The sequence below is a fragment of the Dendropsophus ebraccatus genome, chromosome 12, assembly GCF_027789765.1.
Source record: "Dendropsophus ebraccatus isolate aDenEbr1 chromosome 12, aDenEbr1.pat, whole genome shotgun sequence".
Taxonomy (NCBI): Eukaryota; Metazoa; Chordata; class Amphibia; order Anura; family Hylidae; genus Dendropsophus; species Dendropsophus ebraccatus.
Window position 1 is genome coordinate 21,769,922 of NC_091465.1, and position 27,939 is coordinate 21,797,860.

Genomic DNA, 27,939 nt, shown 5'->3' on the forward strand with positions numbered 1-27,939 from the left:
GAAGGCAAAGGTTAGGGATAGTATGACCAATGTTGTCTTGTAAATATCATTTGTATAATATATCATATGTTATGAGAAAACATTGGTCACACTGTATTATTAATAACAAAAAAAATTACATACTGTTCTCTCCTATTACGTTCCCAATATAGTACCTACTGTTCAATTACTTCCATGGTTCTCTGATGAACCCAACATAACTTTGTGGGGGGAAATTTGTAGGAACATAATTAGGGATGGTCCGAACCTGGTTCGGGTCGGGTTCGTACGAAACCGAACCCTCGGAAATGATTTACGCTGTCTGCCCTCTCCAAGGAGAGGATGGATACAGCGTGAGGACCACCTGGAAAACTGGCATACAGCGATAACCATAGGCTGTATCCCAGTTTTCCCGTGGTCCTCCCGCTATATCCACCCGCTGCACGGAGTGGGCAGACAGCGGGAATCTGATGCCGAGCGTTCGGGTTCATACGAACCCGAACCTCGGCAGATTCGGACTATCCCTAATTTTAATCTGGTAATTGGGCTTTGTTTTGGCATTGTCACTGTTGGGTGTTGCTTCTTGCACCTAACACTAGGAAGGGATCACCACTGTGGTTGGGGTGACCCTGATAAGGAGGTGGAACACCCCAAAAGGCAGGGTCTGATTAGCGGCTATTTAGAGTAGTTGAGCACTATTTCTAACTTTTGCCTTCCAACAGTGGCCAAATCTATTCCTGTATAGCTAGGTATTTGCACATATGCTTTGTTATTTATTGTTGTAAGGGGTCATTTTAACCAATTTAATAAAAGTTATATTTATGCTTAATGCAGTCTTTCCATTTGTGCATTTCCTTATTCTATTTATAAAGATACAGGGGGAAATTTATAAAACATGGTGTGAAGTAGAACTGGATCAGATTCCACCTTTCATTTTCCAAAGAATCTGTGAGGAATGAAAGGTGGAATCTGATTGGTTGCTAGGGGCAACTGAGCCAGTGTCACTTTACATCATGTTTGATAAATCTCCCCCACAGACTACTCTGTGTGGTCCTCTCCTGGCTCTGTGTCACATAATGAATTGGGCTCATAACCAGTGATGAGAGAACTTTTCAAAAGTTATGTTTGGCAGGTTCGCCAAACTTTGCCTTAAAGTTCGCACCGAACTGAACTTTGACGAACTGCATTAAAACAGCTAAAAGGTTTTTAGCTGTTTCAATACTGTTTCTTAATCATACATGCCTGCTCTCTCTCTGGGTCCTTAATCTCCGGTCCCAACCCAGCATCTTCTACAGATAAGGCCCGCTGAGCCAATCACATGCCGCGGTGTTGTCCCATCCAAATCAGTCTGTGAATGGCTGAGCGCCTGTAGTGGTGGGGGTGGACACAACTCTGTTTTTCTAGTGGTTGACAACTCCTTTATTTGAGTTAAATAAAAAAGTCCAACAATAATGTAATATATGTTATTCCAAATTCCAAAGTTTAACTCTAGGGTAATTAGAGGAATACACAGGGATATTAGGGTTGATTTGTTGCTTGTTATTTAGAAAATGTTGTCTGAGTGTGAATTAAGCCCAGAGAGACTTCCAGGTTCCCCAGTTTATGACAAACCTGATATAAGCCCAAGGATCGAGTGTATTGCAAGTGAATGTATTGTAATATGTGTAATGCCTGACTCTGTAACCTTTATATATCACTATATTTCTATGGCAGGTTTGTATGAAATAAAATAAGGTAACACAGGGATCCAGATACTGTGCTTCTCCATGTGATGGGGTTCTCATAACATACTCTGGGGGTGCAAGCTGAAGAGTTGCAGATTTGACTCACATTTTCTATGCGTAGTTTATCATCATATAATAAGTGTAGATTATGCAGCGTATCAATTGCAAACACCTGAACCAACCCTGACTGATCACTGGGTCCATTCAAGCAATGGAAGAAAAAAAATCTATGTGTGTATGAGTGTTTGTGTGTGAGTATACAACATATACAGTCGTGATCAACATTATTGGCATATGAGGATATGGGCCAAAATTGTAGGCTTAGAAAATTTTAATAACGTGTGCGAATACCTTAAACTTTTTTGCTGATCTGTCAAACTATAACTTTTATTTAATAATAGAAATAGAAGATAAACCTAATACGCAGCATGACATAGAGAGAGATTAACCCCTTCACGTCAGCAACATGTATATATACGTTCCTACTGCACATACCCTGTGCAGTAGGAATGTATATATACACGTTCCTGACTGTGAGGGGGATTGATGTGTGCAGGAGTGCTGCAGTGAGAGCGGTCCCGCACACATCAGAGTGTACGGGGCTGAGGATAATGAGAGGCAGCTGCGATTCCTGAAGCTGCCTCTCGTTTACCCTTTAACCCTTTTATGCCACTTTAACCCTTTAATGCCCCGATCTATAGCAAATGCGGCGTTTAAGGTACTCAGTGACAGGACAACCTCCTACCCATTGCTTGTTCCAAAGGGCAGGGGTAAACTCTCAGGTAAGCTCTATGCATAGATCGCCGATAACACTGATCTATGCTATGCTATTGCATAGCATAGATCAGTATATGCAATCTAATAATTGCATATTCTAAAGTAAAGAAAAAATTGTAAAAAAAATAGTATTTTAAAAGTTTAATATACCTCCTTGCCCTTTATAAAAAATGAAAATCTAAAAAATTAAATAAACAAACATATTATATATCATAGCGTGCGGAATTGTCCAATCTATTAAAATGTTACATTATTGTTTCCGCACGGTGAACGGTGTAAACGGAAAAAAAAAAACACCTAGATTGCTGATTTTTTTTAAAAAGAAGCGATCATAATTTTTATGTTACACTGATATGATATTAATAAAAACTAGAGATCATGGCACAAAAAATGACACCCCAACAAGCCCTGTAGGTGGAAAAATAAAGGCGATATGAGTCTTAGAATTTGACCCGGACATCCGTGCATCAATGGGCTCGGTTTTGAAGGGGTTAAAAGGGGTTGTCCAGCGGTACCCTTGCATCTCAAGTCAGGGGTTAAAAATGTCAAGGATTATTTGTACAAAAACCCCAACAAGAGTGAAATGGGGTCTAAAATTAAGATACCTAACATTTTCATTATTACATAATTTTTTTTTTTTTTTTTTTTTTTTTAATATGGCTTGCTTCATTGCTTATGTAGGTGGGTAGGTGGGAGAGAAGTACTTCTGGAGGCTTCAGATGTTTTGCTTATTACATAAAAAGCCTGGTACATTCAAATTCATATCCTGGGGATCAACTCATTTTCGGAAGACCTCTCTGTGGTAAACTCTTTTAATTAACTGGACAATATTTTCAATAGAGAAACACAGACGGCAGAGGACACACTAGGTTTCCTAAAAAGTTGGATGATTTACTAATTGGACGATCAGTGGAGAAGAGTACAATTAAGGTACTAAAAAGTTATGGATTTACAATGTCCGGTGCCAACCAAACCCTAATCAGAGACTTTACATTAGTGGGACTTTCTGAGGACCCGGAAATAAAATATATTCTTTTTGTAGTTTTCTTTCTCATATATATTACCACACTGATTGGAAATATATCCATAATTCTTGTGTATAATTTCAGCCCAAATCTTCATAATCCAATGTATTTCTTTCTTAGCAGCTTTTCCTTTCTAGAAATCTGTTACGTTTCATCTACAACACCACAAATGTTGGTAAACTTTTTGTTAGAAATTCAAACCATAACGTACTATGGTTGTGCGGTGCAGATGTACTGTGTTTTACTTTTGGGTGCAACAGAGTTCTATATTCTTGCAGCCATGGCTTACGACCGATATAATGCTATATGTCATCCATTGCTTTACACTATCATAATGAGCAAAAAAGTCTGTATGCAGCTCATCGCTTGGTCGTGGGTCATTGGGGCAGCCAGTGCTATTGTCCACACGGCTTTTACATTCTCTTTGCCTTTTTGTAGATCTCATAAAATCAATAGCTTTTTTTGCGATGTTCCTGCATTACTGAAGCTGTCCTGCAAAGATACTTGGCTCAATGAGCTTATTGTGTTCACTGTAGGGGGTGGGATAATCGTGACGCCCCTTATACTTACAGTGATATCTTACCTTAAGATCACATCGACAATCTTGAACATTCATTCATCCTCGGGAAGGCAAAAAGCATTTTCCACTTGTAGTTCTCACTTGATAGTTGTTGCTATATTCTACGGTTCTCTCATTTTTGTATACCTGACACCAAAGTCGAATTCTGGTAAGAATGAGGACAAGATCATCTCTGTTGTGTACACGATTATTGCTCCATTACTGAATCCTTTCATTTACAGTCTGAGAAATAAGGAAGTTAAAATAGCAATGAAAAAAATATTGAGCAGAATGGTGGCACCATTGACTCATTAAGGCATTATAGTAAAAGAACAGAACTCCCATATATAATGTAAAACCAAGCAAAGAAAATGGATATACCAAAGCAAAAAAAAAAAAAGTGTTGTAATAAAATCGGATTTTATTCAATAACATTAAAACAGATTCAAATACCAAATAAATGTGGCTGTAAAGTTGTGCTGAAAAGTTTATATACCCCAGCTTAATTTTCTCTGTCTTGTCCTTTCTCAGAGAATACAAATGAAACACAAAAACTTTTTTTCCCACTCATGCTTTGTGGTTGGGAGAAGCCATTTATTGTCAAACTACAGTGTTTTCTCTTTTTAAATTATGAGAGATGAGCGAGCATGCTCGTCCGAGCTTGGTACTCGTTCGAGTATTAGTACTCGATAATAATCGGACAAGCATCTCATGATACTCGAGACAATGGCATCTTCCTCTTCCTACATGTTTGGCGGCTTTTTCTCAGCCAATCATCATGCAGGAGAGTCTTTGGGAGCTCGTAGCATCACGTGGGAACCCTACATGTCGATAGCGGTGAATTGGCTGGCCAGATCAGATGACCTGGGCATATAAGAATCAGGTCCCACGGTGTTTGAGTCAGATGCAGGCTGGATGAGCTTAGGGAGAGAGCTGCTGTCTTTCAGGGAGAGTGTTAGGCAGGAAATTAGTGTACGGTTAGGCAGGAATCCGATACGAAGAACCCAACAGTCCTTCTAAGGGTTAAAATTTTTAAAACATATATTTTTTTTAATACTCTTGGCTGCTGGCTTGGATTCATTATTGTTTTCACCCAAAGATACGCAGAAAACCTACTCCAGCTCTCAGCTGGCGTAGGTTTCCTGCCGTGTGCACCGGCACTCATGGGATTTATGTAGAGGCTCACATGCATGCTGAAAGAGATTAGGGACAGAGTTGCTGCTGGTCAGGGAGAGCGTCAGTGTAGGATTTAGCGTTCCAGTAGGCAGGGTATATACTAACAATACAAACAAACAGACCTTTTAAGGGCTTCAAATCATTTTTTAATAGTATTACTAGAGACTGCTGGCTGGGACTTGCAGTGCTGCTACCACGATATAACCAGCACACTGTGGTGATCGGCTGCTGTTACTATTATATAGTATATACCACCATCTTTCACAGGGCAATTAGCAGTGAGCTAAGAAATAAGAAAATATACAGGACAGGTCACACTAGTTTCTGGAGGTTATGGTATACAATTTGTGAGTAACTGCAGCTATATAGTATATGCCACAGGGCAATTAGCAGTGAGCTTGGATGTGACTCAGCACTTCTCCCCAGAGCTGATTGGATTTTGAGATTGATTTGGAGGTGCTGGGCTGCCCTGCCCCTAGCGTTTTGTCAGAGAGGGTCTTCAGTGCAGCTGGTGGCATCATCAGTCACTAATAAGCGCACCCACCTGTCAAATGACAGCGCTTATGTTTATTAATTTTATTATTTCTTTATTTCTTATTGAAGCCATATCCAAGCTCACTGCTATCTGTGTAGTTAGCAGTGAGCTTGGTTGTGTGTGACAAGGGACTGAACCTGGTGGCGGCTCTGCAACTCGGCAGCCTCACACATGCACCATGCCTGGCCCATGTCTTCAACCCAGTGTTGCTGCGGTTCCTTAAAACCTACCCCAATTTGGCTGACTTGCTCACCAAGGTGCACCGCATCTGTGCGCATTTCAGCAAGTCAACCAGGAAAAGTTACCCCAACTGCTACAGTCAAATTCAAAGTCAAATTGAAACTCAAAATAGCAGTGGGAGGAGAAGTGGGGAGTCACATGGTGCAGGGAATGTTACCCTAACTGCTACAGTCAAATTCAAAGTCAAATTTAATTTAGCATCCTTATCTTGTCCATTTCAAACCATATTATGTGTGGATGTCATCTTATGGGTGTCCTCTGCCGTCCTTTCACCAGTACCTTCTACCTTCCTTGGATGTTGTTGTAGCCTTTTTGAAGGCAGGATTGACCAAGCCTTTCACCAGTACCGTCTACCTTCCTTGGATGTTGTAGCCTTTTTGAAGGCAGGATTGACCAGCTCTTTTTAATACAAAGGCTACCACACTTGTCCTCTCTTAGAGATTCTTTAAAGGATTGAAAGTGTAGTCATTAAAATTCTGGGGCCTCTTAAGAAGACTGTATTGTAATTTTTCGTCCCTACCTCCAAAGATATTCATCTCACGCACAACTGCATGAGGGTGTGAGGCTAAATCTAGCCATAATCATTAGTAATACTTTTAATTGGATGATTATATTGTCCATCTTGGTCTGGGTCAGTGGTGTCAGGCTAAGTTTTTGGGTGGTCCACATGCTACCTGTGTTTGAATGGTTCCCTGTGTTCCCTTTTTGGAGCCCCTTGGTACTCTTACTCTACTGTGTTAGGCCTAATTTTTGTGAGGTTCCACGCCTGCCTCATCTAAAGGCCGGTAATGGCCATTTTATGGTCTTTTTTTTCTAATCTTCAATTTAAATTTTGAAATCAAATCAACTTCAATTTTAGTGCTATTTTGCAGGGCTGTCTGGTCATCTATGGTTTCTCCAAGATACACGCCACTGTTCAAAGGAACAGACAGTGAAAATGGTAGATCCTAATTTAGCATCCTTGTGTTGTCCATTTTGTACCAGACAATCTGTGGATGTTGTTGTAGCCTTTTTGAAGGCAGGATTGACCAGGTCTTTTTACTAGACAGGCTACCGCACTTGCCCTGTCTTAGAGACTCTTTAGAGGATTGAAAGTGTATTCGTTCAAATTTCGGGGCCTCCTAAGAAGACTGTATTGTTATTCTTTGTCCCTACCTCCAAAGAGATGCCTCTCACGCACAACTGCATGAGGGTGTGAGGCTTAATCTGGCCATAATATGGCTATTTTAGTTTTAGGCGCAGCAGCACTGCGGTAGGTAAGCGCCAACAGGCAGTGCTCAAACTGTTGAACAGCACCTTCTACCTTCCTTGGATGTTTTAGCCGTTTTGAAGGCAGGATTGACCAGGCCTTTTACCAGTAGCTTCTATCCTTCATTGGATGGTGTAGTAGCCTTTTTGAAGGCAGGATGGACAAGGCCTTTCACCAGTACCGTTAACCTTCCTTGGATGATGTCTGCGGAGGAGCGGGACTGGTTGCCGGGGGGCCACCGATTGCGCTCCCGCCAACCAGCCTCACCCTCTCCCGGTCGAGAGGCATCAGGTGTACCCTTGATGGTGACTGACAGCTGGCCTAGCCAGCTAGCTGTCAGCACCCGGGTTTGTGTTCACTAAAAATCCCAGCCCCTGGATTCACTCCAATTTTTGGGTGGGCTCACTTGCTTCCTCACTCACTTTTAATGGTTCTCTGTGTGCTCAATGCCATGCAGTGTCTGGCCTAATTTTTGGGAGGCTCACTTGCTTCCTCACTCACTTTTAATGGTTCTCTGTGTGCTCAATGCCATGCAGTGTCTGGCCTAATTTTTGGGAAGCTCACTTGCTACCTCACTCACTTTTAATGGTTCTCTGTGTGCTCAATGCAATGCTGTGTCTGGCCTAATTTTTGGGAGGCTCACTTGCTTCCTCACTCACTTTTAATGGTTCTCTGTGTGCTCAATGCCATGCTGTGTCTGACCTAATTTTGGGGAGGCTCACTTGCTTACTCACTCACTCACTTTTAATGGTTCTCTGTGTGCTCAATGCTATGCTGTGTCTGGTATAATTTTTGGAAGGCTTACTTGCTTCCTCACTCACTTTTAATGGTTCTCTGTGTGCACACTGCCATGCTGTGTATGGTATAATTTTTGGAAGGCTCTCTGGCTACTGCTTCTACCTTGGTCACTCTGTCCTCACCGCCATGCTGTGTCAGGCTAAATTTTGCGGTGGTTCATCATATGATACCTCTGTTTTAATGGTTCCCTGTGTTCTCACTGCCATGCCCTGCCAGTTTTTGGGTGGTCCATATGCCTACCTCTGTTTTAACCAGGCTGTTGCACAGAATTAGGCATAATGGTGCCATTAGGCAGCCTCAGTGACATGCATACATGCTGCCCCTGCTGTTTCTGGTCCATTTCCGTTGTGTTTCCATCAATTTCTGAGGTTGACAGGTTTTCACACGACCTTCCCTCTACCGAACTTGAGTCTCCTGCAAAAATGCTCGATTCTCCCATTGACTTCAATGGGGTTCGTTACTCGAAACGAGCACTCGAGTATCGGGAGATATTCATTTCGAGTAACGAGCACCTGAGCATTTTAGTACTCGCTCATCACTATCAGTAACCTCAAAGTGCCCTTGAACTCTCATTGCACATAGCAGAAGTTCTCTATCTTAAAGGGGAAATACTAGACAGGCCCTAAGCTACTCCGCTTTGCAGACAAGGACTGTGATCTGTAAGGCTATGTTCACACTACGTATCTTTCCACTCGTAGAGCAAACCGCGAATATACGCACGTAGTTTTGAGGTTGATGCGTACGATATACGGCCGCACAGTTCACACTACGTATGAACTTACGACCGGATCGTATACGGCGCCGTGAAAAATGAACAAGACCATTGTTTGAGGACGGAAATGTTCGAACTCACGGCCGTGGATTTTCATGCGGTCCCGTACGAAGTACTTATTTCAGTCAAATTGAACTTGATTTTTCGATCCAAAAGGTTCTGTGAGTTTTCTTGGGCTGGGCGAAGATTTCCAAGTAAATGACCTGCTTCAGATCGCTTCGAAACAAGCTAGGGAAGCATAACTGTACTACGGGCGTATGTTCGCGGTGCGTACGCATCCGGCCGCATGTCGATTTTTCCCATGCCCGTAGTTTCAGCTGCACATGTATGGCGGCATACAAACTGCGGACGGAATCATACGCAGTGTGAACATAGCCTAATACTGTGAATCTGTGTTGCATCCTAAAGAACTTTCAGTAAAAGTTTTACGGTTTCCCCCTGACTCCTTGTGATTGATGTCTACCGCCAACACATAAGGGAAAGGCCACTTACGAAGATACATTGAGGAGTTCACGTGCAGCCCTAAAGATAGGCAGTGTCCTGTGGTCAAAGAGATTCATATTGACTTGCACCAATGGAGAGACCACATTAAGCATAAAACAACTTTATTAGGGTGGGCTCACATTGAGGAATTCTCATGGATAATATCCGCGGAATTCCGCTGTCTGTCCGTGCGCCTTTCCCCCGGCTCCATAGACACCATTCTATGGGCCGGCGTATTCTGCTATCCGCCGAAATAAGTGACATGTCACTTCTTTTGGCGGATAGCGGAATAAGCCGGACCATAGAATGGTGTCCATGGAGCCGGCGGAAAGGAGCGCGGCCGTGCGCGTGGACAGACAGCGGAATTCCGCGGACATTATCCACGAGAATTCCTCAGTATAAACCCACCCTTAAATTGGTTAAAAATACCTCTTATGACAATAAATAACAAAACATATGTACAAATACCTAGCTATAGATGAGTAGGTTTGGCTTCTGTTGGAAGACAAGGGTAGGGATAGTGCTCAACTACTCTAAATAGCCATCAATATGACCCTGCCTTTTGGGGTGTTCCACCCCCTTATCAGGGTGGCCCCAACCACAGTAGAGATCCCTCCCTCTTGCTAGGTGCAAGATTACAATAATAAACACCCAATATACCAACTGTTCTCTCCTATTACTTCCACAATATACTACCTACTGTTCTATTATTTCCCATATTTCCTTGATGAACATAAAATATCCTTGCAGGGAAAACGAGTAGGCACATTATTCAAGTGGAATCTTTTTGTATATATGTTTTAATCTGATTATTGTTCTTTGTTTTGGCATTATTACTGTTGGGTGTTTATTTTTTCCCTTGCACCTAGCAATAGTGAAGGATTGCGGCCAATGGTTGCAGCCACTGTGTTAAGAAGGGGGAACACCCCAAAGGGCAAGGTCAGATTAACGGCTATTTAGAGTCATTGAGCACTATCCCTACCCTTGCCTTCAAACAGTGGCCAAACCTACTCATCTATAGCTAGGTATTTGTACATATGTTTTGTTATTTATTGTTGTAAGTGGTCATTTTAACCAATTTAGTAAAAGTTTCATTTTTTGCCTAATGTGGTCTCTCTATTGGTGCATGCCCTAAGTCTATTTATAAAGATACAGACTGCCTTTGCCTTTTACATGCAAAATAGTTATTCATATTTAGAAAAAATAAAATGATATAATTACCAATTAGATAAATAATAAAAAGTTATTTTAGCCCAAGGAATTGTATGTTGTCCAAGTCACAAGCAGCATACATGGAGACAATGTGTCAGGATGGTATCTTTGCGGAGCATTATGCGCTCCTCGGCTCGTGCTGTGCGGCTGACAAGGCGCTGAATTTCTTGTATTCTGTTTCTGTGTTTTTGTTTGCAGTGTGTGAACACTGGTTTATATGCTCACATTGGTTGGGAGACACACCCGAATTCACTTGCTGAATTCTGTCTGGCCATGTCATGGTTAATCTGTGTTTTGGTTCTGCTGTGACTGACAAGTATTCCTGCCAGTGGTTCTGTTCTCAGGTGTCTGTGCTTGGAGATCAGGGGGATGGTCCAATTACGTTCTGGACCAGGACCCTCGCCTCCTATATACTAACCTCAGTCTGTGCCATCATTGCTGGTTATTGACATAGTCTCTGCCCGCTTGTATTTTCGGTGTATTTGTATTCTCTGATCTTTGCTTTATTTCTTGACCTCCCTTGCTTGCTTCCTGCCCTGACCATATTGCCTGGACTTTGACTACGCCATTGGTTTTTTTGATTTTGTACTCTATCTGCCCGATTGTTGTGACCCCGACTGTGGACTATTCTTTATTGTGTTTTATTTGTCTTTCTTGTCTTTATGTCCCATCTAGCTAGTGCAGGGACCGCCGCCCAGTTGCTCGCCGCCATCTTAGGGTGGATTGTGGCAAGTAGGTAGGGACAGTGGGCTGGGTTCAGTGTCAGGGCTCACTGTCTTGTCTTATCCTGCTGTCTGGTTTCTGACACAATGCCTCTCAGTACAGCCAACTGTCCATTGGATCTGACTGTTAAATCTTTATATACCCACAAAGGGCAAGATGTGTCAATTCAACCTTTATTTTTTAATTTTTTCCTCATAAGGTGATTGTGTACAGTGGGGACTACTAAAATAATCCTACACAGTATCCTGCACAGAACTAAACAAGGCACAACATGGCCACATGCTACATGTACACTGGTGCCACCTTCTAAATACTCCACATTTTATTATCTGTACCGCAGGGCAGAATAATAGTGACAGCAAAGCAGTGGTATACATAAAAAAGAAAAACTTAACCCCCTAAAACACAGAAGTAGCCAAGCTTAAAGGGGTTGTCCAGGGAATTTTTTTTTCTTTCAAATCAACTGGTATCAGAAAGTTAAATAGATTTGTAATTTACTTCTATTTAAAAATCTCAAGTCTTCCCATACTTATACCCTGTTGTATGTCCTGCAGGAAATGTTGTTTATTTACATTCAGAAACAGTGCTCTCTACTGACATCTCTGGCGGAGTCAGGAACTGTCCTGAGCAGGAAAGGTTTTCTATGGGGACTTGCTGCTGCTCTGGACAGTTCCTGACTCCGCCAGAGATGTCAGTAGAGAGCACTGTTTCTGAATGTAAATAAACAACACTTCCTGCAGGATATATAGTAGCTTATAAGTATGGGAAGACTTGAGATTTTTAAATAGAAGTAAATTACAAATCTATTTAACTTTCTGAAACCAGTTGATTTGAAAGAAAAAATATTTTTGCTGGAGTACCCCTTTAACATGAGTTGTAGCCTGGGTTAACTTGATCACAATAATGCACTTAACTTGACTTTCTAATTGACTTAACATACAGTATCTCCCTGACACAATTGTTGTGTCATGGATCATGTTAACCCTGGCTACATCTGTAATATAACTGATATAAGCCATTGCATACAGTTCTTTTTCTGTATGCTAGCTTTGCATAGACGCTGATTGCTTTGTCCCCTGCCAGCTTCTTTTGTGTATATTTACTTATGACAGCATGCTTTTGTCTCAATGTCGCTGTTTTTGTTTCCAAAAGCAAAATTGGAACAAAACCAATTGGTTGGGGAGAAAGCAGTCAGCATACAAATATTGAAAGCAATAAATGTCAGTGCTATTATTAAGGTGGAAAAAAACATCTCTCATCCCTCTTGTGTGGTATGGCGTTGCTCTATTGTTCACTATCTCCAGTGTAATACGACAATCTCCTCCAATTCAAGCTGGTGCCATGCACAATCCTTTTCCAGCTTGTACCTGATTGTTCTGTCACTGTGGCTATATTTGACTCGGAATACGATGTTCTGACATTTATTGCTTTCAATATGTCTATGTTGATTGCGTTCTCCTCTGCTAGTTTCTTTTGTGTATATTTACAGCATGTTTTTGTTCCAGTGTTGAATTTTGTGATGAGTAAATATACACAAAATAAGTTGGTGGGGGACATTAGAGGGTCATAGGAGGATGCACAGGTAAGCATAGACTTTTTTTTTTTTGTTATTATTTTATCTGGATTAAATTGTGCAGCCACCATCTATACTCCATATAAACTTTGCAAAAATATTGTTTTGGTTACAGAGCTATTTTTGGCAAAGTTTTTAATGAATGTCAGTTTGTGAAATCTCTACACATAAAGGTCGCTGCAATTTCCCATTACATGATTCATGTTTGTGTTGAAGCGCGTAAATATGTCAGTCATGAACACTGGTCTCGGCCTCAAGTCCCCTGTGAATTAACCCCAGGTGCATATACAGATATCCAAGTACTACAGTGGCACCCTTGCGAGAGTGTATATGGCATAAGTGTTTTCCTGAGACACAAATATATACTTCGTGCATATCTGTAGAATAAAACTCTAAAAAAAGTGCTATACAGATATCCAAGTGCTATAGTGGCACTCTCGCGAGAGTGTACATGACATATGTGTTTTCCTGAGACACAAATATATATCTCTTGTGCATGTCTGTAGAATAAAACTCTAAAAAAAAGTGCTATACAGATAGCCAAGTACTACAGAGGCACCTTTGCAAGTGTATATGACATACGTGTTTTCATGAGACACAAATATATATATATATCTCTTGAGCATGTCTGTAGAATAAAACTCTAAAAAAGTGTTTTACAGATATCCAAGTACTACAGTGGCACCCTTGTGAGAGTGTATATGTCATAGCTGTTTTCCTGAGACACATACATACCTCGTGCATGTCTATAGAATAAAACTCTTAAAAAAAGTGCTATACAGATATCCAAGTACTATGGTGGCACCCTTGCGAGAGTGAATATGACATACGTGTTTTCCTGAGACATAAATATATATCTCTTGTGCATGTCTGTAGAATAAAACAAACAAAAAAAAGTGCTATACAGATATCCAAGTACTATAGTGGCACTCTTGCAAGAGTGTATATGACATACATGTTTTCCTGAGGCACAAATATATATATCTCACGTGCATGTCTGTAGAATAAAACTCTAAAAAAAGTTCTATACAGATATCCAAGTACTACAGTGCCACCCTTGCGAGAGTGTATATGACATACAGTAAGTGTTTTCCTGAGACACAAATATATATCTCTTGTGCATGTCTGTAGAAAAAAAGCAAAAAAATAAGTGCTATACAGATATCCAAGTACTATAGTAGCACCCTTGCAAGAGTGTATATGACATACTTGTTTTCCTGAGACACAAATATATACAGTATATCTCTTGTGCATGTCTGTAGAGTAAAACAAAAAAAAAAAAACCTGCTATACAGATATACTAAAGTGTGACGCCTGCTAGACTGTATTACAGAAAATACTGTTCTCATCTACCAAGTGTAGAAATCATAATTTTAATATAAAGTCATGTCACAGCAGCAGCAGGAAACCTCACAAAGGGTTTTAGGCAGAGGGCAGGGCAGAGAGTCGGGCTCAAGGGGCAGAAGAGGAAGTATTGCAGAAAGAGGGTCCAGTGGCAGGCCTGAGCTTCCTTTGTCACACCAGGGTCGTGTCAACACGTCTAATTCCACAGTCCTGGAGTGGCTGGCTCACACTTCGACGTCCACAAGGATGAGTAGTGAGACAGCCGGGTATCTGTGGGTATTTCGGACACGACCCTGACTTGGCACAGGCCCGCAGAAATTCCCCCACCTCCTCCATCTGTGTGTGACGACACGCGTTGGGTCTGTACCAGGGTATCTGCTCCCATGTAATTTACTTCATGTGGCATATTTTTTGTTATGTTAGAGGTTCATATTGGTGTTTACAATGATTATATGATTTATCTGCACATTTGCACTACAACACTTTGGACCCTCCATATGGTATATTGCTTTGTATTTATAGATTTCCTTTTTTCACTCTGCCGGCCATTTTACTCTTATGCACTTTATGAGCTTTATATCTGATCATGTGGAGCATTACTAATATGTTTGGTTCCCTGGTAAAGTAGGAGAGTATATTGTCCTCCTGCTTAGTTTCTCATATACCTTTGTGGTTTTTAATTGATTTTATTGCTGTTTTTGTGGTGTTTTTCTTGTTTGTCCTAATAAACTTTGCATATTTTTGGATTTAGTGGTGTGCGCTGTATTATAGTGTCCAGCTTTCTTTTTCTTATTTTCCACAAGGCTGCTTTTTTTTGGACACTTAGCTGCACCCCTTTGTTATGTAGTATTATGGTGAGCTCCCCCATATCTTAGATTCCACCTCCTCCATCTGACATCATCAGCAACATCTCGCTAACTTTTGACCCGCCGCCTGCAAGGAAACTGATGGCATCTATGACCAGCCAGCTGCTTTTTGTTGACAATGAGCATGTGGAGGAAGAGTCAGGGGACAATCAAGTGGAGGGCATAGCTGTGTCAGAGGCGATATCAGAGCAGGCCCATGATAGGCTTGGCAGGAGAGCAGTAGGCAGTAGACGAGAGAGGGCTGGGCAGGAGCCTGATGAGGATGATAGCATCATTCTGGAACTGGATGATGCTACATTGGATGTTACATGGGATCCACAGCAGGAGTTGGCTTATTCGACAGATTCGTCAACCGGGAATCCCTCCGCCAGCAGGCCCGCCACAACTAAAAAGCAGACAGGCAGCAGTAGTCAAATAACAAGTCAGAAGCGTAGCCGGGATAAGCAGATGACCACTGGGGAACCTTTCTCCACTGCAGGTCCTAGTTTTGGAAGCGACTGCCCATCCTCGCGGCCTGTCGTTACTAGACTCTACACCTCGCCTGTATGGCAGTTTTTTTAAAAAGTGCCAGGAGGATATCTATGTGGTCATCTGTCTCCTGTGCGACAGGCGCATTAAAAGAGGCAAGAGTTGCCATCCTGGCACCAGCGCCATGGCTGCCCATATGAAGCGCCACCACCTTTCCGCCTGGGAGAAACGGGGTGATAGTGGGTCACAGCAGGCCCAGTCAGACCCGCGTTCCAACAACGGCAGGAATCAGCAGTAGTCAGGGGGGCCTTTCACACAGTCAGACCTCCTCTGTGGAAGGGAGTGTGGCTTCACTCCCTTCTTCAGCTGGTGGCCCCTGTGTTGCTAGCAGTGGGCAGCCTGTCATCATGGAGTCCCTATACCAGAGGCAGACATATGCACCCAGCAATCCCGTAGCAGTCAACTGAACACCAACCTGGCCAAGTTGCTGGTGCTCCAGGCTCTGCCGTTTAAAGTGGTTACTTTGACACAACTTTTCCAACATAGCTGTGTCGGCCATGTAAAGGTATGTTCGCGAAAAGGTTGCTCACTCGCTGAGCCATTCAGTGAGCAGACATGTACATTTAACCACAGACATCTGGAGCTGTAATTACGGGCAAGGGCAGTATATGTCCATTACTGCTCAGTGGGTAAATATAATATGGCCGGCGGGCCCCCAGTAACTTGGCTAGGGAAGGCGATGACACCACCCCGTTGTCACAGCAGGGTTCCTGTGTCGCGGTCCTCCTCCACCTCCTCCAATAAGTCCTCAACCGCCAGTGTTCCTCCCTTGTACCACTTGGGTGTAGCATGGAGGTGTCAAGCTGTGCTGCACCTAGCCTGCCTGGGGGAAAGGAGACACACAGGGGAAGAGCTGCACCACCTGCTCGAGATGGAAATCCTCTCATGGCTGACTCCACGCCATCTTAAAGTTGGGATGGTAGTGAGTGACAATGGGAGCAACATTCTCTCCGTGCTGCGTCGAGGAGGTATGAGGCACGCCCCGTGTATGTCACATGTTTTAAACATAATAGTTACACACTTTCTAAAGTCTTCATCCCATTTACAGACTGTGCTGTCAATGGCTCAAAAGCTGTGTAACCATTTCAGCCATTCAAGTCGCTTTCACAACATCCTCCTCAACCTGCAGCGGAGAAATGGTCTTCCCAACCATCGTCTCACTTGCGATGTAGCCACGCGGTGGAACTCCACCCTCCACATGCTGGACCGGCTCCTTGAGCAGAGGAAGGCCTTGACAGATTTCCTCTTGATGCAGGCGGACATGGCGACTCCCCTGTGTAACCTGGAGCTCGGGCAGTGGCAGCTCATGCGTGACACCTGCCGCTTGCTATGATCATTTGAGGAGGACACCTAGGTCAGTGTGCAAGACAAAGGACTGAGCGCCACCATACTCATGCTTCATGTACTGGAGCTGATGCTCATACGACTCGATACGTGTCGAGGAGGAACAGGTCTTGCTGCTGTCGCAGCCTGGGTTGTTGGAGGAAGGCTTGGCAGAGGAGGAGGGAGAGGAAGTTGAGGAGGAGGAGTAGGAGGACCTGAATGCACAGGAACTCTTACGGGAGACAGGTGGAGGAGAAGGAGATGAGCCTTCCTGCCAGACCAGAGGGGGGCCAGAGGAGGATCTTCAGGCCTATGAGGAGGATGGAGGCAGTACCCATTGGCAGTATGCTGTGGAGACGGAGGCGGGGACTCCTTCCCACTCCCTGGTGAAAATGGCTAAGCACATGTTGATATGCTTTCGGGCTGACCCACGCTTGCAAAGGATTCCTCAACGGGTTGACTTCTGGCTGGCCACACTACTGGACCCACGTTATTGCTACAAGCTGTGTGAATGCATTCACCCTTCCCAACGGGAGGAAAAAATGAATTATTATAGAGAGGAGCTGGGTGAACAGTTAGTGGCAGCCTTTCGAACACGGCGCTCTCATTCACGTCATTCCCACCAGGGCCACACCAGCTACCTCCTCCACATCCTCCTCTAGTAGCTTGGGTGGCATGAGCAGCGGCACCAATCTGAGCCTCATGTCCATGATGCACGCTTTCATGCAGCCACAGGCCGGGGTAACAGGAGCACCCGCACAGCGGCAGAACATGGCGACACTCCTCAAACAGCAAGTCCATGTGTTTTTGGACTCTACGTCGCCACCTAACATGCCGCAACCACTGGACTACTGGGTGGGAGAATTAGATGTATTGTCAGGACTGTATCTTTGCGGAGCATTATGCGCCCCTTGGCTCGTGCCGTGCGGCCCAGAAGGTACTGATTTTCTTGCATTCTGTTTCTGTGTTTTGTTTTGTAGTGTGTGAACACTGGTTATTTGCTCACCTTGGGACACACCCGACTTCACCTGCTGAGTTCTGTTAACCCTTAGGGGACACAGCCAGTTTTCATTTTTGCGTTTTCGTTTTTCCCTCCTCGTGTATATAAGGCCATAGCGCCTGCATTTTTCCACCTAGAGACCCAAGTGAGCCCTTATTTTTTGCGCAACTAATTGTACTTTGCTATGGCAGATGTAATTTTTGCCTAAAATGTGCCGGGAAACCAGAAAAAAATTCAAAGTGTGGTGAAATTGAAAAAAAAAACGCATTTCTTTTATTTGGGGGAAATGTGTTTTTACGCCATTCACCCTGGGGTAAAACTGACTTGTTATATATGTTCCTCAAGTTGTTACGATTAAAACGATATGTAACATGTATAACTTATATTGTATCTGATGGCCTGTAAAAAATTCAAACCGTTGTTAACAAATATACGTCACTTAAAATGGCTCCATTCCCAGGCTTATAGCGCTTTTATCCTTTGGTCTATGGGTCTGTGTGAGGTGTCATTTTTTGCGCCATGATGTGATCTTTCTATCGGTACCTTGATTGCGCATATATGACTTTTTGATCGCTTTTTATTACAATTATTCTGGATTTGATGCGACAGAAATTGCGCAATTTTGCACTTTGGGATTTTTTTGTGCTGACGCCGTTTACCGTGTGAGATCAGGAATGTGATTAATTAATAGTTTGGGCGATTACGTACGCGGCGATAGCAAACATGTTTGTTTATTAATTAATTAATTTATTTTTATTTATAAAATGGGGAAAGGGGGGTGATTCAGACTTTTATTAGGGGAGGGGGTTTTGTGTTATTAAAAATACATTTTTCTTTTACTTTACACATATACTAGAAGCCCCCCTGGGGGACTTCTAGTATATGTACTCTGATCTCTCATAGAGATCCATGCAGTATAGTTATACTGCATGAATCCATGAGATCGGTGTTCTATTACTTTTGGCTGCTGCAGCCAAAAGCAATAGAATGCCGAGCCGGGATCAGCGCCATTACGGAGCAGACCCCGGCCCGGGATGGATGCAGGGATCGCCCCCCCGCAATCGCGCCGCAGGGGGGCGATCCCCCCACTAGACCACCAGGCATGTATAACAGCAAGTATTTAGAAGCAGCTGTCAACTTTGACAGCTGCTTCTAAGTACTTAATTAGCGGGCACGGCGATCGGACCGTGCCCGCTAATAGCCGCGAGCCCGGGCTACTCGCGGCACCCGGGATCGCGGCAGTTCAGAGGGTGGTCGCCGCGCGACCCCCCTCTGAACTCCCATAGCGGCACGAGGACGTTCAATAACGTCCTGGTGCAGCTATGGGTTAATCGGTTAATCTGTGTTTTGGTTCTGCTGTGACTGACAGGTCTTCTGTTTTGTTCTCAGGTGTCTGTGCTTGGAGATCAGGGGGATGGTCCAATTATGTTCTGGATCAGAACCCTGGCCTCCTGTATAACTAACCTCAGTCTGGGATATCATTGCTGGTTATTGACTTAGTCTCTGCCTGCTAGTGGATTCTGTTTCTTTGTATCTCCTGACTCCTGCTTTGTATCTTTGACCTCCCTTGCTTGCTGCCTGCCCCTGATCATATTGCCTGTTTTCTGACTACGCTTTTGGATCTTGATTTTGTACTTTTGCTGCCCGACTGTTGTGACCCGTATTGTGGACTATTCTTCATTGTGTTTGTCTGTCTTGTATTTGTGTTCCGCCTAGCCAGTGCAGGGACCGCTGCCCAGTTGCTCGCCGCCATCTTAGGGCAGATAGTGGCAAGTAGGTAGGGGCAGTGGGCGGGGCTGTGCTTAGGGCTCACTGTCTCTGTGTGTTTGGTATCACAAGTTCCTAACATGTCTGGCCACTAATGATGAGCGAATACTGTTCGATCGAATAGATATTTGATCGAATAGTAAGGTATTCGATAGTATCGAATATTATCGAATAGTACGCCGGATATTCGATAAATATTCGATAAGCGTTCTAATCTCCCTTCCCTTTCCCTGAGGTGTCGTTGTGGACTTGGTGAACCTCCAAGTGGTCGAATAGATGTTTTTCAATAATCGAATAATTGTTCGGATAGACGTTAATGGGATCGAATATTCGATCGAATAGTCAAATATCAGTGAGATATTCGTACGAATATCGAATATTCAAATATTTCACTATTCGCTCACTATGACCACAACTCGATGAATTTGCTTTGGACATACTCTCCTGTCCGGCCAGCAGTGTGTCATCCGAGTGAATTTTCAGCACAGCAAATCATATTGTCAGTCCCAGGAGAACCAGATTGTCCTGTGATAGTGTGGAACGTCTGACTTTCATCAAAATGAACGCCACATGGATAGATAAGGACTTTGTGACACCTGCTCCTGATACCAGAGAGTAGGATTTGGTTGTGTTGTCACTGACATGTAGGATCTCTTCTGCTTCAATTATGGCGTATACTGTATGTGAACTAGACCTTACTGGTCATTCCTCCATTCCTGCTGCTGCAGCTGCTGCCCTGCTACCTCTCGCCTGTCCATGGACCTCATTATTCTGCTTCCGCTGCTCATGTCACCCCATTACAACTGCTACTCCTGCCCTGGCCTCCATGTTGGCTACTGCTGCTTCTGCCCTGGCCTCCATGTTGACTACTGCTGGGCCTTCACTGGCCTCTATGTTGACTACTGCCGCTCCTGCCTTGGCCTTCATGTTGGCTACTGCTGGGCCTTCACTGGCCTTCATGTTGACTACTGCTGGGCCTTCACTGGCCTCCATGTTGACCACTGCTGGGCCTTCACTGGCCTCCATGTTGACTACTGCCGCTCCTGCCCTTGCCTCCGTGTTGGCTACTGCTGGGCCTTCACTGGCCTCCATGTTGACTACTGTTGATCCTGCCTGGCCTCCATGGCGACTACTGTTGATCCTCCCTGGCCTCCATGTTGACTACTGTTGATCCTGCCTGGCCTCCATGTTGACCACTGTTGATCCTGCCTAAACTCCATGTTGACTACTGCTGCTCCTGCCAGGCCTCCATGTTGACTACTGTTGATCCTGCATGGATTCCATGTTGACTAATTTTGCTCCTGCCTGGCCTCCATTTTGACTACTGTTGATCCAGCCTAGCCTCAATTTTGACTACTGTTGATCCTGCCTGGCCTCCATGTTGACCACTGTTGATCCTGCCTGGCCTCCATGTTGACCACTGTTGATCCTGCCTGGCCTCCATGTTGACCACTGTTGATCCTGCCTGGCCTCCATGTTGACCACTGTTGATCCTGCCTAACCTCCATGTTGACTACTGCTGCTCCTGCCAGGCCTCCATGTTGACTACTGTTGATCCTGCCTGGCCTCCATGTTGACTACTGTTGATCCTGCCTGGCCTCCATGTTGACTACTGTTGCTCATGCCTGGCCTCCATGTTGACTACTGTTGATCTTGCCTGGCCTCTATTTTGACTACTTTTGCTCCTGCTTGGCCTCCATGTTCACTACTGTGGATCCTGCCTGGCCTCGATGTTGACTACTGTTGATCCTGCCTGGCCTCCATGGCGACTACTGTTGATCCTCCCCGGCCTCCATGTTGACTACTGTTGATCCTGCCTGGCCTCCATGTTGACCACTGTTGATCCTGCCTAACCTCCATGTTGACTACTGCTGCTCCTGCCAGGCCTCCATGTTGACTACTGTTGATCCTGCATGGATTCCATGTTGACTAATTTTGCTCCTGCCTTGCCTCCATTTTGACTACTGTTGATCCAGCCTAGCCTCAATTTTGACTACTGTTGATCCTGCCTGGCCTCCATGTTGACCACTGTTGATCCTGCCTGGCCTCCATGTTGACTACTGTTGATCCTGCCTGGCCTCCATGTTGACCACTGTTGATCCTGCCTAACCTCCATGTTGACTACTGCTGCTCCTGCCAGGCCTCCATGTTGACTACTGTTGATCCTGCCTGGCCTCCATGTTGACTACTGTTGATCCTGCCTGGCCTCCATGTTGACTACTGTTGCTCATGCCTGGCCTCCATGTTGACTACTGTTGATCTTGCCTGGCCTCCATTTTGACTACTTTTGCTCCTGCTTGGCCTCCATGTTCACTACTGTGGATCCTGCCTGGCCTCCATGTTGACTACTGTTGATCCTCCCTGGCCTCCATGTTGACTACTGTTGATCCTGCCTGGCCTCCATGTTGACTACTGTTGATCCTGCCTGGCCTTCATGTTGACTACTGTTAATGCTGCCTGGCCTTCATTTTGATTACTGTTGCTCCTGCCTGGCCTCCATGTTCACTACTGTTGATCCTGCCTGGCCTCCATTTTGACTACTTTTGCTCCTGCCTGGCCTCCATGTTGACTACTGTTGATCCAGCCTGGTCTCGATTTTGACTACTCTTGATCCTGCCTGGCCTCCATGTTGACTACTTTTGCTCCTTACTGGCCTCCATGTTGACTACTGTTGATCCTGCCTGGCCTCCATTTTGACTACTTTTGCTCCTGCCTGGCCTCCATGTTCACTACTGTTGATCCTGCCTGGCCTCCATGTTCACTACTGTTGATCCAGCCTGGCCTCCATGTTGACTACTGTTGATCCTGCCTGGCCTCCATGTTGACTACTGTTGATCCTGCCTGGCCTTCATGTTGACTACTGTTAATGCTGCCTGGCCTTCATTTTGATTACTGTTGCTCCAGCCTGGCCTCCATGTTCACTACTGTTGATCCTGCCTGGCCTCCATTTTGACTACTTTTGCTCCTGCCTGGCCTCCATGTTGACTACTGTTGATCCAGCCTGGTCTCGATGTTGACTACTCTTGATCCTGCCTGGCCTCCATGTTGATTACTTTTGCTCCTTACTGGCCTCCATGTTGACTACTGTTGATCCTGCCTGGCCTCTATTTTGACTACTTTTGCTCCTGCCTGGCCTCCATGTTCACTACTGTTGATCCTGCCTGGCCTCCATGTTGACTACTGTTGATCCAGCCTGGCCTTCATGTTGACTACTGTTGATCCTGCCTGGCCTCCATGTTGACTACTGTTGATCCTGCCTGGCCTCCATTTTGACTACTTTTGCTCCTGCCTGGCCTCCATGTTTACCGAGCCTGGCCTCCATTTTGACTACTGTTGATCCTGCCTGGCCTCCATGTTGACTACTGTTGATCCTGCCTGGCCTCCATGTTGACCCATCCTGGCCTCCATTTTGACTACTGTTGATCCTGTCTTGCCTTCATGTTGACTACTGTTGATCCTGCCTGGCCTCCATGTTTACCGAGCCTGGCCTCCATTTTGACTACTGTTGATCCTGCCTGGCCTCCATGTTAACTTCTGTTGATCCTGCCTGGCCTCCATGTTGACTACTGTTGATCCTGCCTGGCCTCCATGTTGACCCATCCTGGCCTCCATTTTGACTGCTGTTGATCCTGTCTTGCCTTCATGTTGACTACTGTTGATCCTGCCTGGCCTCCATTTTGACTACTGTTGATCCTGCCTGGCCTCCATGTTAACTTCTGTTGATCCTGCCTGGCCTCCATATTGACTACTGTTGTACTGTTGATCCTGCCTGGCCTCCATGTTGACCCATCCTGGCCTCCATTTTGACTACTGTTGATCCTGTCTTGCCTTCATGTTGACTACTGTTGATCCTGCCTGCCCTTCATGTTGACTACTGTTGATCCTGCCTGGCCTCCATTTTGACTACTGTTGATCCTGCCTGGTCTCCATGTTGACTAATGCTGCTCCTGTACTGGCCTCAAATGACTATTGCTGGACCTCCACTGGCCTCCAATGACTACTGCTGCTCCTTCACTGCATTTGTGATCTTTTTCCTGCATAGACCCAGAGTTCGGGTTCGGATCGAATCGAGCATGCTCGAGGTTCGCTCATCTCTAATTGAAGTCTAAAAAAAAAGAAAATGACTTTGAAATATTGAAAAGATAATGATGTTACTGACATGTAGAGCCCTAAATTCAACCAAATACACTACCCCCGTATCATATAGATGCTTTAAACTATGAAGTCCGAAGAAATCCAAAATCCGGTTGGAACAAACTATTGAGAAGTTCGCTCATCTCTTCTGACTGGTGTGGTAGGCAAATAAGTTTGGAAACTTCTGCTTTTAAGAGTAAATTTAAAGTTCTTACAAAAATGTAACATACTGTATCTTGTTTATAATTGTAATTGTAACTTTCTAGTCTTTAGGGTAATTTAAAAAATACATTGAGATATTAGTTTATACTTACGAGCATACGTTATTTAGAAAGTTTTTTGGCTGTGTGGATTAAGCCCAGAGAGAATATCCAGGATCCCCAATGTCTGATAAATCCAATATAAGCCCAAGCGTCTAGTGCATCGTAAGGGAACGTGTTATGCGATATGTGATGCATGACTCTGTAACATTTATATAACATCATATTGTTATGACAGGTGCAGGGCATAAAATAAGGTAGTATGGTTATACGTGTAAATGTGGTATTTGTAACATACTGATGATCTTCTTATTCTGGAGATGCAAGCAATGTAGATCCTACTTGCAAATTTTATACTCTTTGAAACAGCGCTGCCAGGTATTTCCTGCTGTCCTGTACAAGTAAATAGGGCTATTCCCATCTTGCCCAGACGGCTAAAGCCTAGGATTTGGCTGTCCAGGCATGATGGGAAATGTAGTATTGCAACCGCTTGAGGGCCGCAGTTTGGAGACCTATGTACTAGACAAATGTTGTCACCCGAAATTATAGATATACACTACATTTTTTTTTAATGAATATTTATTTATTTATTTATTTATTTATCTGAATATGCCTGGCATCCTTTTATTCTGTTGGCCCATGAGAACTGAAAATCACATGTGTTTCCATGCTCTAAATAGGGTCACAGTTTAGACAGCAGAGGTTGCATCGACTGTTCCACACAAATTTTCCAAAGGAAAGGGGAGAGAGAAGTCTCTTAGCTTATTTAAAGATATATAGAAATGAGGACTATTACACTAAAGCATCTTGGCATTGATAGAAGGTTTGAAACAGAGAGGATAAAGTTTGCAATTTGAAAGTCACGATTGTACCTGATCAGAGGTCTAATGACCCTGCTACAGGAATCAAAAATGTAAATGCAGCAGAGCTGGGATGAAACGGATGGCACAGCAGGATTAGTGGTGATAGGTGTGCATTATATGGGCAAGCAAAAAAAATTAAGTATTTGCCTTAAGATTGGCCTATAGAATGCAATAAGTTGCTTTATAATAAAATTCACAGAATTTAGAATATTAACCCAAGTGGTCAGCCTCTAAAAGAGAAGTCAATCTTCTACAGGATGATGCACATCTGTTATTTGCACCAATTTCGTATTGATTTTAAATGGCCACTGTGAAAGGCTTCCTTTTTTTTCTTTGTGAACACTCATTGGTTCTTCATGGTCGGTACCTAAGATTAACTCATCTTCTGAGGATCGTTACGTGGTAAGGCCATTCACCTTACTGTAGAAACAAATAGAAATATTGGAAGATTCTGTTTTTTCAACAATGCCAATGAGTTACCATTTAAAAAGTTGGCGGGAAAAAAAATTCAATGGCTTGGGCACTATGAACTGTTGAGGTACCAAAAGCAGTGCTCAGGCCCTGGGTTCACATACCACCAACATTTGCAAGGAGTCTGTATGTTCTCCCTATGTTTGGGTAAGCTTGCTCCCGACGCCAAAACATACAGATAGGTAAATTTGTAATTCGGACAGGGACTGATATACAGACTGAGTACAAGCAATGTGTTTTTTTTTTCCTATTATTATTTTGCCTACTCTTTTTAACTTTATATAATGTTTTCTCAACACAGGAAAGCAATTTAAAATGCCCAACCCAAATCAGACGCTAAGCACAGACTTTACATTAGTTGGACTTTCTGAGAACCAGAAACTAAAAGTTTTTCTTTTTGTTGTTTTTTTTCTCATTTATATCATCACAATAATTGGAAATGTTTCCATAATTCTTGCGTATAATTTCAGCCCAGCTCTTCAAAATCCGATGTATTTTTTTCTTACCAACTTTTCCTTTTTGGAAATTTTTTATGTTTCAACCACAGCTCCAAAAATGTTGGTGAACTTACTGTCGGAAAACAAATCCATATGCTTCTATGGTTGTGCCGCTCAATTGTATTTTGTCCTACTGTTGGCAGGGACTGAGTTCTATATTCTTGCAGCCATGGCTTATGACCGTTATAATGCCATATGTCATCCATTGCTTTATACTGTCATTATGAGAAAAATAGCCTGTATTCAGCTTGTCGTAGGGTCATGGGCCATTGGGGCAACCAATGCTTTAATCCACACCTCATTTACATTCTCTTTGCCTTTCTGTGGCTCTCATAAACTAAATAGCTTTTTTTGTGATGTTCCTGTATTACTGAAACTTGCCTGTAAGGACACTTGGCTCAATGAGCTTATTGTCTTCATTATTGGGGGTGGACTGGCAGTAGGGTCACTAATATTGACAATTGCTTCTTACATAAAGATAATATCAGCAATCTTCAACATTCACTCAAGCTTTGGAAGAAAGAAAGCATTTTCCACTTGTACGTCTCATTTGATAGTTGTTTCTATTTTTTATGGTTCTGTTTTTTTTATGTATTTGAGACCAAGTTCCAGTTATGGCAAAGATGAGGACAAGCTGGTGGGAGTTATGTACACGATTATCGCTCCGCTATTGAATCCTTTCATTTACAGTCTGAGGAATAAGGAATTCAAAACTGCGGTGAAAAAAATGCTAAACAATCCTGTGGCGCCATTGACTCATTGAGGACATTTGGTTATGGTAGGAGAAAAAAGAAAAAAAGTTTACCTCAAGTATTTTATCCTGAAGCACTGTGCTCAATAGTAATTTCTCTAATATGCATCAATTTTGAATTTTTCCCCAGAAAATATTTCCAAATGCTCGTTCCTCCCTGCACTTTTTTTTCTAGTGCCCAATTTAACCCCTTAAGGACCGGGCCTGAAATGGCCTTAAGGACTGAGGCAAATTTTATGAATATGCCCTATGTCACTTTATTCATTAATAACTTGGGAGTGCTTTTACCTATCCGGCTGATTCTGAGATTGTTTTCTCATGACATATGGTACTTTACATTTCTGGTAATTTGGAGTCAATACTTATAACGAATCTTTATGAAAAAAAAAAAGAAGAATGTGAAAAATTGCATTTTTCCAACTGTGAAACTTCTGCTTATACAGAAAATGGTTATGCCACATAAATTGTAAATTAAATAGCATTAGCAACATGTCTACTTTATGTTGGCGACATTTAATAATCTTTCATTTTTTTTAGACATTAGAAAGCTTAAAACATTTTCCAAAATTTCAGTAAAATTTCAAAATCAGATTTTTTTAGGGACTTGTTCAAGTTTAAAGTGTATTTGAGGGGACTGTATGTTAGCCCCACAAAGCACCCCATTTCAGAAACTGCACCCCCCAAACTGAAAAAGCACATCCAGAAAGTTTTTTTTTAACCCTTTAGGGGATTCAGAGAAATAAAAGCAAAAAATTGTATTTTTCTGTGCAGAGATTTTATTGTAATCCAATATCTTTGATAATTGTAAACCTATTACCAGAGAAATGCGACCCAATATTTATTGCCCCGTTTCTACAGTTTATAGAAATATCCCATATGTGGCCCTATTGCGCTATCAGATATAAAGGAGTGCGTAGTGAATTTCAATGCCTACGTTATATTTGGTCCTTTTTGACTGTACCACTTCAGGTTGGCAGAGGCTTTGGGGTGCCAAAACATAAAAAACATCCCTAAAGGGACACCATCTAGAAAACACCCCTCAAGGAATGTGACAAGTGGCTGCGGTGAGCATCTGGACCCCACAGGTGCTTAACAGATTTTCAGAACAATGTGGCGTGAAAAAGGAAAAATTAATTTTTTTTTACACTAAAATGTAGTTCTAGCCTTTAATTTTTCATTTTTACAAAGGGATAAAAAAAACACCAATCGTGTAGCCCAGTTTCTCCTGAGTAAGAAAATACCCCACATGTGGACATAAAGTGCCAAGCGGGCGCAGGACGAGCCTCCAAAGTGAAGGAGCGCCAATTGTC

General features: G+C 43.3%; 2 protein-coding genes across 2 annotated transcripts; both read left to right on the forward strand.

Moving 5' to 3' along the window:
* The first annotated feature begins 3,434 nt into the window (after nt 1-3,434).
* On the forward strand, nt 3,435-4,379 carry LOC138768640 (olfactory receptor 5I1-like). Its single transcript, XM_069946592.1, has one exon. It carries the CDS (start codon nt 3,435-3,437, stop codon nt 4,377-4,379), a length of 945 nt encoding a protein of 314 aa, XP_069802693.1.
* A 10,376-nt stretch (nt 4,380-14,755) lies between these two features.
* On the forward strand, nt 14,756-26,641 carry LOC138768641 (olfactory receptor 5I1-like). Its single transcript, XM_069946593.1, has 4 exons — nt 14,756-14,788; nt 15,045-15,382; nt 17,513-17,823; nt 25,683-26,641. The coding sequence occupies exons 1-4, from the start codon at nt 14,756-14,758 to the stop codon at nt 26,639-26,641; spliced, it is 1,641 nt and encodes a 546-aa protein (XP_069802694.1).
* Nucleotides 26,642-27,939: the final 1,298 nt, after the last annotated feature.

Bases quoted from the DNA above. Each gene is read 5' to 3' on its own strand.
- LOC138768640 (XM_069946592.1), top strand. From the start codon at position 3,435: ATGTCCGGTGCCAACCAAACCCTAATCAGAGACTTTACATTAGTGGGA.
- LOC138768641 (XM_069946593.1), top strand. From the start codon at position 14,756: ATGTGGAGCATTACTAATATGTTTGGTTCCCTG. The intron at 15,383-17,512 runs GTCAACCGGGAA...CATTCCCACCAG, and splicing joins TTGGCTTATTCGACAGATTC to GGCCACACCAGCTACCTCCT. The intron at 17,824-25,682 runs GTACTGATTTTC...TTCTCAACACAG, and splicing joins CGTGCCGTGCGGCCCAGAAG to GAAAGCAATTTAAAATGCCC.